Source organism: Microtus ochrogaster, chromosome 16 (assembly GCF_000317375.1).
Source record: "Microtus ochrogaster isolate Prairie Vole_2 chromosome 16, MicOch1.0, whole genome shotgun sequence".
NCBI classification, from domain to species: Eukaryota; Metazoa; Chordata; class Mammalia; order Rodentia; family Cricetidae; genus Microtus; species Microtus ochrogaster.
The window spans coordinates 39482589-39497186 of NC_022018.1; the positions used below are offsets into that span (position 1 = coordinate 39482589).

The window sequence follows — 14598 nt, forward strand, 5'->3', positions numbered from 1 at the left end:
GACGATTCGAGGAAGAATCCAAGAAGTTCTCTTTATGAAGTTAAGCCTCTTGCTTTTTGGATAGTTGTTATTAATGTCTCCCAAAAAATTAGCACAAGCTCTTTCCCATGATTCATTATCTTCCCATAATTTCTTTAGTTCATCAGCAGTGAAAGGCACTATAATCTTGCCTGAATAAGCATTTCCATTTCAATTGCAGTCCACTTTCAAGGACCGCAGAGCTCAACTGAAGCCAGGGGGTTGCTCTGCTTGTTGTGGCCCAAGATTTTAGCATCTCTTTAACAAAAGAGGCATGCATCCCAAAAGTCATGACAGCCTGTTTAATCTCTTTGAGATCATTCATATGGACAGGCTCTCATGTATCTTCCTTGATGACCCTAGGGATTCTAAAACCAATCACCTTCTCTGTTGTTATTACTGGAAAGGCAGGTAGAGCTGTAGGTAGAGCTTTGTGGAAATTGTCCCAGAGGGATTTACCCACAGATGTAGTTAAAATTTGCCTCTCTACCCTTTGCTCTTCTTCATCAGAATTTAGAAATTCCTCAATCTTTTCAATTCTATTCACCATTGCCTTCTGCAATGTCTGAATCTCCTGTCCAGAATTATGTTCGAAAGCCTTCATTGAGGATTCTAAAGTATGAAGTTTGTCCATTAGAGATAACTTCTCATCTTTGGACATAATTTTTATGGCCTAAACCATGCCTTCTTGCATTGACAATCTTTCCACCAATCTGTCATAAGCTTTAGACAAAATCTCTTGTCACATTCAGCCGTTTTGATTCTCTCAGTCAATGTTTCAGTTCCTACAGAAAGGGACTGCTGGAGCTTATGATCCAAATCAGCTGTTCCTTCTTCCATAGTAATGAATTTCTCCTTAACATCAGCCTGTACCTTTTCTAAATTTTGCACAGTTAACCGAGTCATGTTAAACAAAGATCTGTTCTCTTCCTGGAGAACTTCAAACTGATTCTTCAGAAGATTGTTGTCATTCTCAATAGTTTTTAAATGTTAAACCTTTGCCTTAAGAATCCTGGATTCGTCTCTTAAAGACTTTATCATATTTCTATTGTCAAGCCACATAGTGCCAAGGAAAACTACGAATCCCAGAAATATCCATAGATGTGGGGTGATAGACACCTCTTGTAAAATCTCCCACATGGTACACTCAAAAAGTCTGTTAAAGTCTAGAATAGTCACGTTCTCAGACATTTTATTTATAAAAGAAAAAATTCTTTTACCTGCAATGACCAGTTCCTGCCAGTGGTAGCAAAAGAGTCCACTTGAGTCCACGTGGCCTAAGTCTGAAATAAATGACTCAAAAACAAAAATTGGAGCAGACACCAGGCTGATAAATAGCAATTGGGCCGGAAGGGGAATAGAGAGAAAGCCGCCAAAGTGAACAAGTCAAAGGGACGCACGGAGCCAAGCCAGCTTGCAGGGACTGCAGTGCCTCCCCTCCGCCGTCATGTGACCCGAGCACTGGGCAGAGGTGTGAGGGGAATAGAGCAGAGCTGTGTACTGATCACGCTGTTACAGAGGCGCTTGTACCACTGTTGGGCAGGGCAGGGTGCACAGACTTAGCTGATTCCAAACCGCCAGGGAGGGCTAATTCTCCCGTCCCGTTTGGCTACTTTCTAGCAGGTGTCAGGAAAACTCGAGTCGCTCTGAATCACAGCTGCTTCTGCAGCCGTAGTCTGGCAGAAGTGAACTGGCAAGGAGCAGTGCTGAGAGGGTACAAACTGCGCTCTGAGGGAGACCTCTGGGGGGGGGGTGCCTCTGGCTCCCAGCGGTCGCCCCCAGGAGCCTCCAATTTGGGCGGGTATCTGCAAAGCCTCACTGGGCGCCAATACCATATACATGGATCCACAGATCCAAGGACAGATGTCTCCTGAGAGTTCTGGACTTGACCTTGGAGCTCCAAGATCAACTTGGGAGTCAAATACATTGTGTCTGTGACCAAAGGCTTGGATATAGAGTTACGAGGTTCCCTGACAAGATTGTTTGTGTCCTACAGTAACTACCTAGGATCTCTTAGAAGATTCACCAATTATCTTCTTCTGTGAACTTCACAAGGAGGATGTGGGTCAAGAGTGTGGTCGGTCACTCTCCAGATCTTCTCCCCCTGAATAAGATGAGGAACAATTCAAGCAGGTATTAGTTGGGGTTCTCTAGAAGGACAGAACTGATAGAATGGAATTATGTATAAAAAGGATTTGAGTGACTTACAGACTGTGGTCCAGCTAGTCCAACAGTTGCTGTCTTCTGACAGAAAGGCCAATAATCTGGTCATTGTTCAGTCCATGTGCCTGGATGTCTCAGCTGGCCTTCAGTCTGAGTTGGAATCCCAGAGAAGTAGGTTCTAATGCCAGTAAGGGGACACCTCCACAGCAAGACAGATGAACTTGCCCATGAGAGCAGGGGCCATCAGGTAAAGGTGAATGCCTTCTTCTTCTGTGTCCTTTTATGTGGGCTGCCACCAGAAGGTGTGGCTCAGATTTAGGGTGGGAATTCTGACTTCAATCTATCCAGATGTAGGGTTGGACTTCTGACTTCATATGATCCAGATTTAGAGCAGGTCTTTCCACCTCAAAGACGCCCATCAAGAAAACCCTTCAGAGGTGTGCTCAGCTCCTGGTTTTATAGCTTCCCAGCTGTAGTCAAGTTGACCACCATCATGAGCAAGCAGGAGGGTAAACAAGCCGGCTTTGCCAGCCGGCTACCCACTTCTCTTCTTTCTTGGTAAAGAGACCAGAGAAACCGGCACTGACTCTTAAGCAGCATGGATGTGTTCATGCCACAGGAAAGGCATCCAGCCTCTTGGTGAGCTCCTCTGTGCATTCCAAAGACTCGGTCTTCATTGTACAGCAGTTAGTAGGGGTGGGAATGTGGGACGCTCCATGGAAGACCTCCAGGGTTTGGAAGTGGAATGGCTCCAGGAATGACTGAGGGCTGTGGAATAAAAGCTAATAAAGTTAGTGCCGTCTGTCTGCTATACTCACCACATGGAGGAAACAACTGAGAGCCAAAGGACAGAGTCGGCTCATGCTATGTTAGACATCGCTCATGTTTTACTCAGTATCTCTTCAATTGAGACTTTCTGCAGTTGCCAATGAACCTTCAAAATACTTCCCCGGTATTTTCTATCACGCAGGCCCACTGTTCAGTAAGAATTGGCAGCTCTGGACTTGGTATAATTGTCCTGTCAGTGCTCTGTTTAAAGGCTTTGTTACATGTGTAGAGTGTAAGTCTAACCCTTGAGTGTCTTGCAGATTTGGATATTCATTCAAGAAATGTTTGACATCCATGTGTTCCTGATGAAGTCAGCACAGGGACTTCACAAAGAATGCAAAAGCCAGGTCTTTGTGAAATTTTTGAGAGCTTTATGGTTGGGTAAGACACAAGTAATACCCACCAACATGTTTGGCGAATGCCTGTAAATGTCAAAGTATCTGAAAAGTAAAAAAAGATGATCCTAGAAGGTGGTTAATTGGAAATTAGCTCAAAGGTGGTTAGTTGGGAATCCCAGTGCTAGGAATGAGTTACCTCCCTAGGAGTTGTGGGCCACAGAAGCCCCCAAGTCCCCAAAGCAACAAAGGCTATTGCTATAGTTGGTTTCATTCCAGAACTGAACAAGACCCTGTTGCTGAAGAAGTTGCATGATTTGGCTTCCAGGCTTAGAGAAACAAATCTAGGATGGGGACCCAAGTGTTCCATCGCTGTGAGCTAGCTCCTGTAGTGCCTGGAGCTGTAAGGATGCTGGAGAGAAGAAAGACCAAAAGTTCTACCCCACTGTGGACACTGCATGCATCAAGTTGGAATTGTCAGGCAAAATGTCTCAGCTGGTGCAATGGTAGGCCACGTTATTAGGGACAGAACCAACTTTTTGATTGGACTTAAGGCTTGCTTCACAAGAGGAGACTACGATCTAGTACTGAAAGCATAGAGAAAAACTGGGAAGGGACGATGTAAGTCATAGGCTCCAGTGGAAAAACAAGTGCTGCTGATGAATTCAACGATACACCAGCTCAAGTGCTTCCCACAGTTGTATTTACGACCGTGGGTTATTACCATACTCTGTGTCTGTTGGGTATTTTTCCATTTCCTGTTTTTTTGTTCTTTCTCTCACTTGTGTTTTGTAGTAAGAGAAACTGCCCACGAGACTCACTAACTGTCACATTCTGGAGAGGGACAGGTGAATAGAAAGTCATGAGGATGTGTTGTTCTGATGGGAGGAGGAGAAGCGGTCACACATCTGTAGCACCCCCTCCAAGGCTCAGGGACCATTGTGGAAGAGGGGGCGGAAAGAATGTAAGAGCCCGAGGATGGGGTGGACTGTGTTGTAGGTGACTGTCCTTCCCAGACAAGCGAATGCCATCTTATGGAGTTCATCTAAGTATGCATGCAAAAGATCTTCCCAGTGGGAGTTGGCTGAAGGCCTAATCCCCAGATGATGCCAACTTCTCCCTCCCACCTAACAAGGAAGCATGTGGAGTGGGGGAGCAGCTAAAGGGTATAAGAACTGGGAAGAAGAGAGCAGGGGCTCCATCTAGGCAGCTGTGGGGAAAACCCTGGCTGCTGCTGGGTAAGGCATAAACCTACAGATGTGGCTGGTTGTGGGCAGAGTGTCCACACCCCTGTAAGGCATCCCTTCCATTGGCTTTATAAGGAAGTTCAATAAATTCATTGGTTCTCCAGAGTACACTTTGTTGGAATTCTGCCTCAGTTTGTGGTTTGCACCTCAGGATGAGCAGTAGAGATGATGCTAAAATTCCTCAGGGAAAGAATTTTAACAATAGATGGTGATGGTGTGAGACCTTCCACATTCAAACCCTAAGGAAGATGGAAGACATTTTAACTTGAATAATAACAAAAAAGCCGTGGTAGCTATGAAGACAGTTTCAGAAAGTTCTGTGCTTCCCTGGATAGGAGACATGGGTGTTGCCTAGTTAATGAGCTTACAGACTACTTTAATAGCCTTTTCAACTGGACCCTAAAATTCTCTAATGACCCAGATGACTATAAACCTCATCAACTCTACACTAGCACTCAATTCCTTTTCCTTAAACTCATATTCATGGGCATCAAAAGGATGCTGGTTCTTCCTGACACTGTGATGGTGTAAGAAAGTGTGCTATCCCTCAAGATGTCCTAGTCCATAATTTGTCTCAAGATTGATTTGGTGAGAGGGGAAGACACTTAACATGAGATTAATTTGCAAATTAACAGAAAGACGTAACAGAAAGACGGAGGAAAGAGTAGCAAGGGGTAGGCGATTAAGTTGCACATCAAAATGCAGCCTCACTATCCACCAGAACAAAATCCTATTCACCATAGCACAATACCAGTTTTCACAGTTAATATATGGTGACAAAAATTTTTAAAGAAATAAACCAAAGTAAAGAGTGTCAAAGAAAACTGAATAATTAAAAATAGAAATACGGGTGAACATTAAAAAAAAAAACAAACAGAAGCAATAGCTTAATATAAACCACAAACCAAAAGCTATAAATCAAAACCAAGAAAAAAATCCCTTCTACCCTCTAGGAAGCAAAGTCACTGTGTTCAGATCAGTGTGGACCTTTTTCAGGCACTAAACCTGCATAAATGTGCTCCACGTTGGGCACCAAATATAACAATTCTTTCTTTGGACCACCAGCTCCTGAATAATGACATGGAGACTTTTAACAATTATGAAAGCTTGGCTTTAGCTTAGGCTTGTTGCAAACTAGCTCCTAAATTAACTCATTTATATTATCCTATTGTCTGTCACGTGGTTCATTATCTCTCCTCTCCTCAGTACCATAGATCAAACTCCTCTGCATCTGGCTGAGGAATCTCTTGTGTCTTAGATTCTTTCCCAGAGTTCCTATCTCTCCTTGGAAGTCCCTCCTATCTTCTCTTGCCTATCTATTGACCATTCACCTCTTTATTACACTAAGCAAAAAGTACCTTAAGCAGGTAAGGAAGGACAGAGATACATCTTCACACAGTCTACAAAAAGATTGAACAGACCACTATCCTGATTTTGAGGTGGAGTGAACCACCACCAACTTGATTATGTCTTGATCAACAGTCAACAATTATTGCCAGCTCTTGATCCTGTTTCAGGCTATTGAGCAGGCACAGATACTATTTTTTTTATTTGTTTGACATTTTATAATAATATAATGTCTGTATAATAGCCCCCCATTCAGGAATTTACTTTGTAGGCCAGGCTGGGCTGGAACTCAGAGATTTGTCTGCCTCAAATGTGGCCGTGAAATTAAGGATTATATTTCTTGTTAGAGTTAGGCTTTAATGGGCTCTTGCCAAACCAGAAGAGAGTGACTTTGCAAGGTACATATGAGAAAACAACCCTGTATACAGAAATGGTAATTCTGTGGCTGGAGCCGAGAGTTTAGACGACCATAATGAATCTGTATAGCTAGCTATCTGGATGTTTATTGGATATTTTGGGGTTCTCAATCCATTTATAACAAAAAATTATGGTTTGTGGATGTAATTCAGTAGGATAGTCCTTGCCTGGCATCCACAGGCTCAGGTTTCATTCCCCCAAACTGCAAAACAATAATAAAAGTTGAAATACAAATACGGAACGGAGCTACTGTCATTGCATATAAGTTATCTTTTCACTCGGGTAACTGACCTATATGTGTACAGGCATTGGATATGAGCAGATAAACTAACTAGGAACAGGGGCCACAAAGCTACATCATGTGACGTTCACCTTTGGTCACCTGTGGCTTCATCTGCAGAAGACATAAGATAAAAGCCAAACTCCACCCCCATGAGTGAAGCTGCATATGAGCAGACTAAATCCACATGTGTGCTGTTCAGTGTCCTGCTGCCTCAGTTTACCCCCAGGCCCAGCCTTTCTTCTCCACACTTGGTGTCAGAAACTTCCCGTTCATTTTCCCTCATCCCATCACTTCACAGTGATCCAAACAGCACATTTTCCAACACTCGCCTTCTGAAACCGCCCTTAGGACTCCATCACAGGGAATGCCCCATTGTACTGTTTATCCAGCTGTTATACTGACTGGTCTGTGTGGGTCTGGTATGTACTTGTGTTTGCTGAGGATTGATGGAAGAATAAAATACAGACAGATCTAGGGTTGTACAAGATGCAGTTTACTGAAAGATTTACAGAAGTGTGGGCCTAAGAGGCAGCTGGTTACTCACTGTTTGGGTCAGAAGAAGCATATATGAGTTAGGGTCAAAGGGTCTCCATCACTGGGATTTAGTTTATCTTAACACCAGAGTCAGATTGCTCCTGGAGCAAGGGTCCCATCATCGAGTTCCACAGACCCCTCTAAAGGATCTATTTGTATTTTGCAAGACAATATACAGAAAACTCTGGCTAAGATTATTCTTCATTACACAATGATATTTTGGAACCAAGATGGCTGCAGTCATGTTAACCTGAATCTATATATTCTGCCCTTCATTATAGGCTCTTACAATCTCACACGCCCCCTCTTCGGCAGTGTTCCCTAAGCTTATGAGGGATTGTCGTATTAGGTAGACAATAGTCAGGAGGTGATTTGTAGAAGCTGCGGGCCACTTCCTGCTGCCCGGCTCCTGCACGGCTAGCTTTACCCAAAATAATTACACAGAAACTGTATTCTTTTAAACACTGCCTGGCTCATTAGTTTCAGCCTCTTATTGGCTAACTCTCACATCTTGATTAACCCATTTTTATTAATCTGTGTAGCACCACGAGGTGGTGGCTTACCGGGAAAGATCTTAACCTGCGTCCATCTCGGAGAGGAGAGCTATGGCATCTGCCTCACTGCCTTCTTCCACCCATCATTTAGTTCTGTTTACTCCGCTTACCTAATTTTCTGTCTTATCAAAGGGCCAAGGCAGTTTCTTTATTAACCAATGAAAGGAACACATAGACAGATGAGCCTCCCACATCAGTGATTTGTGAGACTTGGAAACAGAACCTTCAACAGCAGTGCAGCATATGTTGTGTAAAGCAATCATGCTATAAGGGCAGCAACCAACTGTTTCTCTCTTGGAGCCCCAGGAATTAAACTAATGACTTAGCATCATCAAACCAGAGACAAAATCAGTCAAGGCACTATACTGGGCTGACAGTGTGATATAAAATTTGTCACATCAGAGATGAGCATGCACTTTGTTCCGTATAGCTAAGGTTGCTACGTTCATTGAAAGGTCCAGAAGAGGCAATAAGATCAACACCAGCTGCCATGTTGCAGAATCTTCTCTTCCAGGTCACCTGCAGGGATTCAGGGACTCAGAGGACCCCATCTTCTGACTGTCATGGGTCACATAACTGCATAGGGAAACTGCCTGCTGTGTCAGGACTATGCTTGCTCTCTCCTGGACGGGGACCTGGCAGAGCAAGGCTGTCCTGGGAACCCAAAGAGGCAGCTGCAGCCAAGCCCATGTCCTGCAAAGATGATGGGGACACACAGCTATGAGTGGGTGTGTGGTCTCAGAAGACACAGAAGTAGTGTGACCACAATGTAGACCGAAATAGGGTTCCGATCACCAGTGACCAACCACCGTGGAGTCACTAGTGACGCAGCAGATGTCTGCTGAGTGCACGACAACATAGTGTCACTGCTGGAATTATCAGTGAATCAGATGGTCAGGTTCCATGGAGACCAGTACAAGCCCTTCCCCTCTCTAGAATGTAGGTATCTGGGCCTAAAATCACAATATTGGCAAAGATACACACTTAACACAATAGTCTCTTCCTGCTGTGCCATGCTCCCCACCCCAGCCAACCAGCTCCCTGCATCTCTCTGAGCACCTCTCAGAGTGCATCTAGGAGAAACATGGAGACTTTGGTGAGCTCCTGTGCCCTGAATGAACTGTAGGTACAGCCAAGAGCAGGTCACTAAAGAAAAGGTTTCATAAGGAGTCCCAGCAGGATACTTCCACAGCCATGGAAAGAGGTGGCCCAGGGAGGCCCAGAGCAGGACAAGCAAGAAAAAGGCTTGCAGGAGTGAGGGCCTGCCAAGCCTGCAAGCTGAGCCTTTGCCTAAGTCCAGGCCTAAGTCCAAAGGATCTCTTCCTATACATGGGGTAGTAGGATGCTTGTGACGTCATTAGAGACAAGCTGCTGCAAAGGATGGGCGCTTACAAAGAGTCCCAGCATACTGAAGATGACAAGATGAGGAACCCCAGCCCTCTGAGAGCAGCTACTCTCATCACCAGCAGGGGGCACTATGACCTAGGCGAAAGCAGAGTAGTGCCTGGGCTGTGGCCATCATACCAGCCCCAGAGGCCACACCATCCAATGAAGAACAGGTGGGGCACAGACAGGGACAGCAATCAAACCTCGCTGCCCAGAGAGTCTATGTCCCCAGGAGACTCTCCTCTTAGTCCACAGGGGACAGATTCTGGGCTACCTTTCCCATGTCCGTCAGGCAGTCATTCAATAAAGTGGCATGTCCGACCAGCCCAGTATTACTCAGCCATGTTGGCAGAGGAAAGATTCTTCAGTAAAAATTCATTCTGATAGAAGAAAGGCTTTCCTTATTGTGTGAGCTCACCGTCTGTGTGCTAGCGGCTGCTTCTTGGGACGGGGAGTGCTTCCTGATTTTCTTTCAGCTTTGAGCATGGTGGCTTCTGTCTGCACTGAGCTGGGCATAAGGCAAGTCAGCATTTGGTCGTCTTTGAAGCAGCTTCTAGAAGTGAAGGGCACAAAGACATGACAGTGGCACTGAGGCTCACATTCACCCCAAATCCCTAGCTGCACCATGAGACTTGCTATCCCATGTAGGGATAGCCCAGCCCCCTTAGGGGGCAAGTTCGCCTCAGGCTAATGTTTACATATAAATCTGGCCAGCAGGAGCCCACTGCTCTCTTTTTTTTGTATCTCCTGCTCACCGCTGGATACCCTCATTAAAATTTGCTGTTTCATATTAAGCATCACCCACAATCCCAGCATCAGAGAAGCCGACCCAGAAAACCTTTCCATATGTGGAGATGCACTAATCCTCAGGTCTTGCTCAGCCTGCCCCTCTGGCTTTGTTCTACATTTGTGCAGGTGAAGGTCTGGGTGTGCAGAGACACAGGAAGGCCAGTACCTCACATGTCACAGGAGGGTTCAGGAATGTTGGGGTTTGGTGGTCTTCAGCTAAAAGGAGACTCCTGCTTCATGGGTTTCCTGGGGAAAATAAATCCACAGGAGAGAAGCCCCTGTTTTCCCTGATGGAGCCTGTGTGAGCTGAGCCCCACAGCCCTGCACTCTGTCTGGGTGACAATGTAAAGTCACACTCCGAGCCTGAGGGATCTGAGCCCCACAGCCCCTGAGTTCTGTCTGGGTGACAATGCAATGTCAATCTCCCAGTCTTTGCCTTGCCCCCTCTTGTGCCACACTGAACCCAAGTCCTGCAGTGTGGTGGCTACAAGGTGGCATTTGAAGAGTATGTCACCCTGCCCTGGGGTCTCCTGCCTTTCCATCTGCTCAGGCCTGTGTGTGTAGTCATGGTTGCCATGGACAGGAAACCTCTGCTCTCACAGGACATGCCACTAACTCTACCAATGAGACCTCCAACTCTGAGCCATCCTTCCTGTGATACCGTTCCAGGGTTCCTTGCTCTTGGCCTTCACCACAAGCCTGGAGAGACCAGCTTCATCCCAGACTTCTGAAGGCAAGCAGAGCCTTCAAATAGGGAATACTATTTCCTAAGAGCAGAGCTGTCTACTCTGCTGCTCTTGCCCATTTAATTCCAGAGGGATGAGTCACTAATTGATGGGAAAGCTAGACCGAGGAATTCCGGGACTCCTAGTCTGGCGACCTTCATGCATACACATGGCTCTACCACTAAATTTGGGGCAGAGAGGGGACATGATCAGAACATGACCTGGGGTCACACAGCAAGTCATTCTGGACTTCCAGCCCTGCCTTCCCAAGACCAGGAGACCAGGCTATCCTATAGGGCTGGTTCACACAGGGGAGGGACATGTCCAAAATGTGGCTGCAGCCTGGGCCTCCCTCAGCTTCCAGCCAGGCTTTGAGTCCCAGGACCCATCCACAAGGACACAAGGATGCATCAAAACCCAAGAGCAGTCACAGCAACTCCCATCAGCACCGTTTTCCTAACTTAAGTGCATGTGTGTGCCTGCCTGTGTGTATGGGCCTGCACACCTGCAGTGTCTGCAGAGGCTTCAGATCCCGGCTTCTAGAGTTACAGGCAGCTGTGGGCCACCTGATGTGAGTACCAGGAAGCAAACCCAGGTTCTCAGCGAGTGCTTCTGATGACCCATTGTCCCAGCCCCTCCACATTCATCTTTGCAGACTCTGATAGAGCCTACCCAGGTTCTCCTTAGACATGCCTTCCAGATCTTCACATTCCACACACAGAGACCTCTGAAGTCACTCCTAGACACTCCCCATGGACATTTAGTGACACCCACACAGAGAATCCCAAAGTTTCCCCTCAGCCCCCCTCTTTCACACACCTCTGGAGTTCCCTGAAATCTTCACAGACCTATGCACAGAGTCCCCAGTGACTCCATGGGGCTCTAATAGACTCCCTCACAGACAGGCGCACCACACCCTCTAGAGTGGCCACAGATCTCCACAGAAGTGCTGAGAATTCTACAGTGCTCACATAGAGAACCCAGAGAGACTTCTGACCACCACAGAAATGCCATGCAATAACACCTACAGCATGCAGTGACAGTGCATGAGCTTCATGCAATAACACCTACAGTATGCAGTGACAGTGCATGAGCTTCATGCAATAACACCTGCAGCATGCAGCAATAGTGCATGAGCTTCATGCAATAACACCTGCAGCACACAGCAATAGTGCATGAGCTTCAGAGTCCAGAGATCTCATAGAAATCCTTCCAAACATGCTCATGTCACCTTGTCAGCCACACTACACTGGAATATGCTAACATGTCGTCTAGGAAAGGTGGCCAACAGGTTCTCTTGATTCTGACTTCACTTGGCTCCAGTGATTTGCCCTCCTCTGCAGCAATGACACGGAAGCACTTGCTCCTTCACTCAGGACCTGGACTTCCGCCCCTCTACCTACCCACTCATTGTCACCTGAATGAGCTTTCCCATTCCTCAGCAATAGTCACGTGACCCCAAGATGCCTCTCAGTTTGGGAATCCTTCTGAAGCTTTGGAGTAAGCACCCCACACACTTCCCTCATGTTCCTGAGGTTAGCTGTTGAACATTTTACACAGCATTTTCAGTGTCACAGAGAGCTCAGAGAGAAGCATGTCCATGCTATGGGCACTGTGGTCCCTGGAGGGAGGTAAACTTCAGTGTTTGGAAACTTCCCTTGCTTCAGCTACTAAATGGGGCAGGGCTGAGTGTTAACATTGCGTGCGGGAAATGAATTGCAAAACTGGGAACTCTGGGAGGCGTCTGGATCGCTTTTTTCTTATTGCTTTTATTTTTTATGAATTGTCACTAATGTGATTTTCACTTGCTAAATAAACCATGCACAATAAAGGTTTTTTCTTTTCAAAAAAAAAATCAGTGTCATTTTTCCACCTACTAGAGAACATGGAATTGAACCTGGAGGGAAGAAATAGAAGTAGGCATAATCCTATTTCACTGTATATATGTATGGATTCAAGAATAAAGGAAATTAATTAATAAAAAACAGATACATCACAGTGGTGCACACGTGGAATCCAAGCACTTGGTAGGTTGAGACTGTAGAACTGTAGTTCTCATCTATCCAGGATACATACTGAGACAGTTTCAAACAAGAAACCCTCAAAGCAGCTCCCCAACTGCTGCAAAGACCAGATACATACATTCATTTGCTTTTCTGTTGCTGCCACAAAACACTGACCAAAAGCAGCCTAGGGAAGGGAAGGGTTTGTTTCATCTTTCATATCACAGTCCATTGAGGGAGGAGCTTTCATGATGATTTGGGGTGGGGTTGCTGGTGGGCGGGACAATGCGCTGGAAAAGGGGTGGGGCTGGATGCCAGAGGCGGGGCTCGTGTGAAGGAGTGGGCCTGTGTTAGGGGCGGGGCCAGTCGTAGCGTCTCGCGAAAGGGTTCTAGGGATCAGACAGTTGAACGTCCCTGACCTAAGGTGCAACAGTCATTGAGTCAGGTGGTCACCGACTGCAGACGTTGGGGCTGCGGTTCCTTCTCGCCCTCCACTTCGCTGCTGCCACTGACTGCGGAGCTTAGCGAGGCTCACTCAGTTCCTGGCACCCCGAAGGTCTCCTTGGTGTCCAAAGAGCCCTGAACCCATGTGGGTTTCCTCTGCTGCCTAGAGACACAAGAACTAAGGTACTCCAGCGAGACTGCGGCGGGCCAGTCTTATGGAGGAGGAAGAGGATTGAGGTTGTGATTTTTTTTAAACCGTGGGGTTATTTATCATTGTGCTTACACTAAAAACTTTTAAGGAACTTTTTTGTTTGGGGATTTTTTTTACTCAGTAGATCATCGGTTCTCAACCTGTGGATCGCAGCCATCAAAAACCACATATTTGTGATGGTCTTAGAAACTGAGACACCACTCAGTAGCAAAATTACAGTTTTGAAGTAGCAACGAAAATAATTTTATGGTTGGAGGTGTTCACCACAACAGAGAAACGGTATTAAAGGGTCGCAGCATAGGGAAGGTTGAGAAACCAGTGCTCTACACAGACAGACACCCATGGCGTAGACAAAAGGAAGTAAATGTAGGAATTATTAAGATACTGATAGCTAGTGGTAAAATGTGTCTTTATGATGCTTAGTATCTGTCCAGAATGCAAAGGCAGGAGAGTGCCTGGGAAGCCTGGCTACCGCACACTGCCCCCCAAAGCTACAGCAGCAGGTGTATGATTGCTTTGTTTTTTATATTTGAAATTGATGTGCTTTAGTGTCTGCTTTTTACTTTTCATCTACTTTTCAGAGTCTCTGTCTTGCTGTGTCGAGACTGACCTGGACCTCACTATGGCACTCAGGCTAATCTTGAACTCTTGATCCTCCTGCCTCCACCTCCAGAGTTGTGGCGTGGCAGGTTTGCCCAAAACGGATCTGGAAAATGTACCAACACTTTGTGGAGTTTTTGGGTCGTGTTTGTGAGAGAAGTGGGTTTGTTGTTTCTATTCGTTGCCTGATTTGGGTATTTGGGTACTGCCGCTTTAAAAAGGGGTTAGGTAGGACAGCTGCACAGTCTCTTACCCTGAAGTGACTGCAGGAAATTGAAGGCAGGAGGCTGTGCTGGGGTCAGTCTCTGACACCATCCAAATGAAAACGTGGGGAACTGGTAGTTTCTTCCCTAAATGTTTTGAGGAGTTTGCAATTGACTCTATACAGCACTTAAGGCCAGGCAGGTAGCACACACTTATCATCTCCAAACTCAGGAGTTTGAGACCAGCCTGTTTTACATGAAGAGTCCAGGCCCGCGAGTGCTATACAGTGAGACCCTGACTCAGAAAAAAAATCTTTCTAAAGGTGGGGCCAGTAAGTTATCTTAGCAGGTAAAGAAAGGTGCTTGGCACCCAGCCTCCCGATCTGAGTTCAATTCCCAGTACCATGTGGTGGAAAGAAAGAGCCGACTCTCACAAGTTATCTTCTGACCTCCACGGGCACACAACAGTGCACACACAGCAGTGCACACACAGCAGTGCACACACAACAGT

At 46.2% G+C, this 14598-nt stretch overlaps 1 protein-coding gene across 1 annotated transcript in view; it reads right to left on the reverse strand.

Annotated features, from left to right (window-relative positions):
- The window catches only part of LOC101986090 (enoyl-CoA delta isomerase 2, mitochondrial-like), a 31217-nt gene extending 19325 nt beyond the window's left edge, over positions 1 to 11892 (reverse strand). The window contains 2 exon segments of the mRNA XM_026782923.1: positions 9531 to 9665; positions 11858 to 11892. Coding sequence (XP_026638724.1) covers positions 9531 to 9665; positions 11858 to 11892 — 170 coding nt within the window.
- Between the last annotated feature and the right edge of the window lie 2706 nt (positions 11893 to 14598).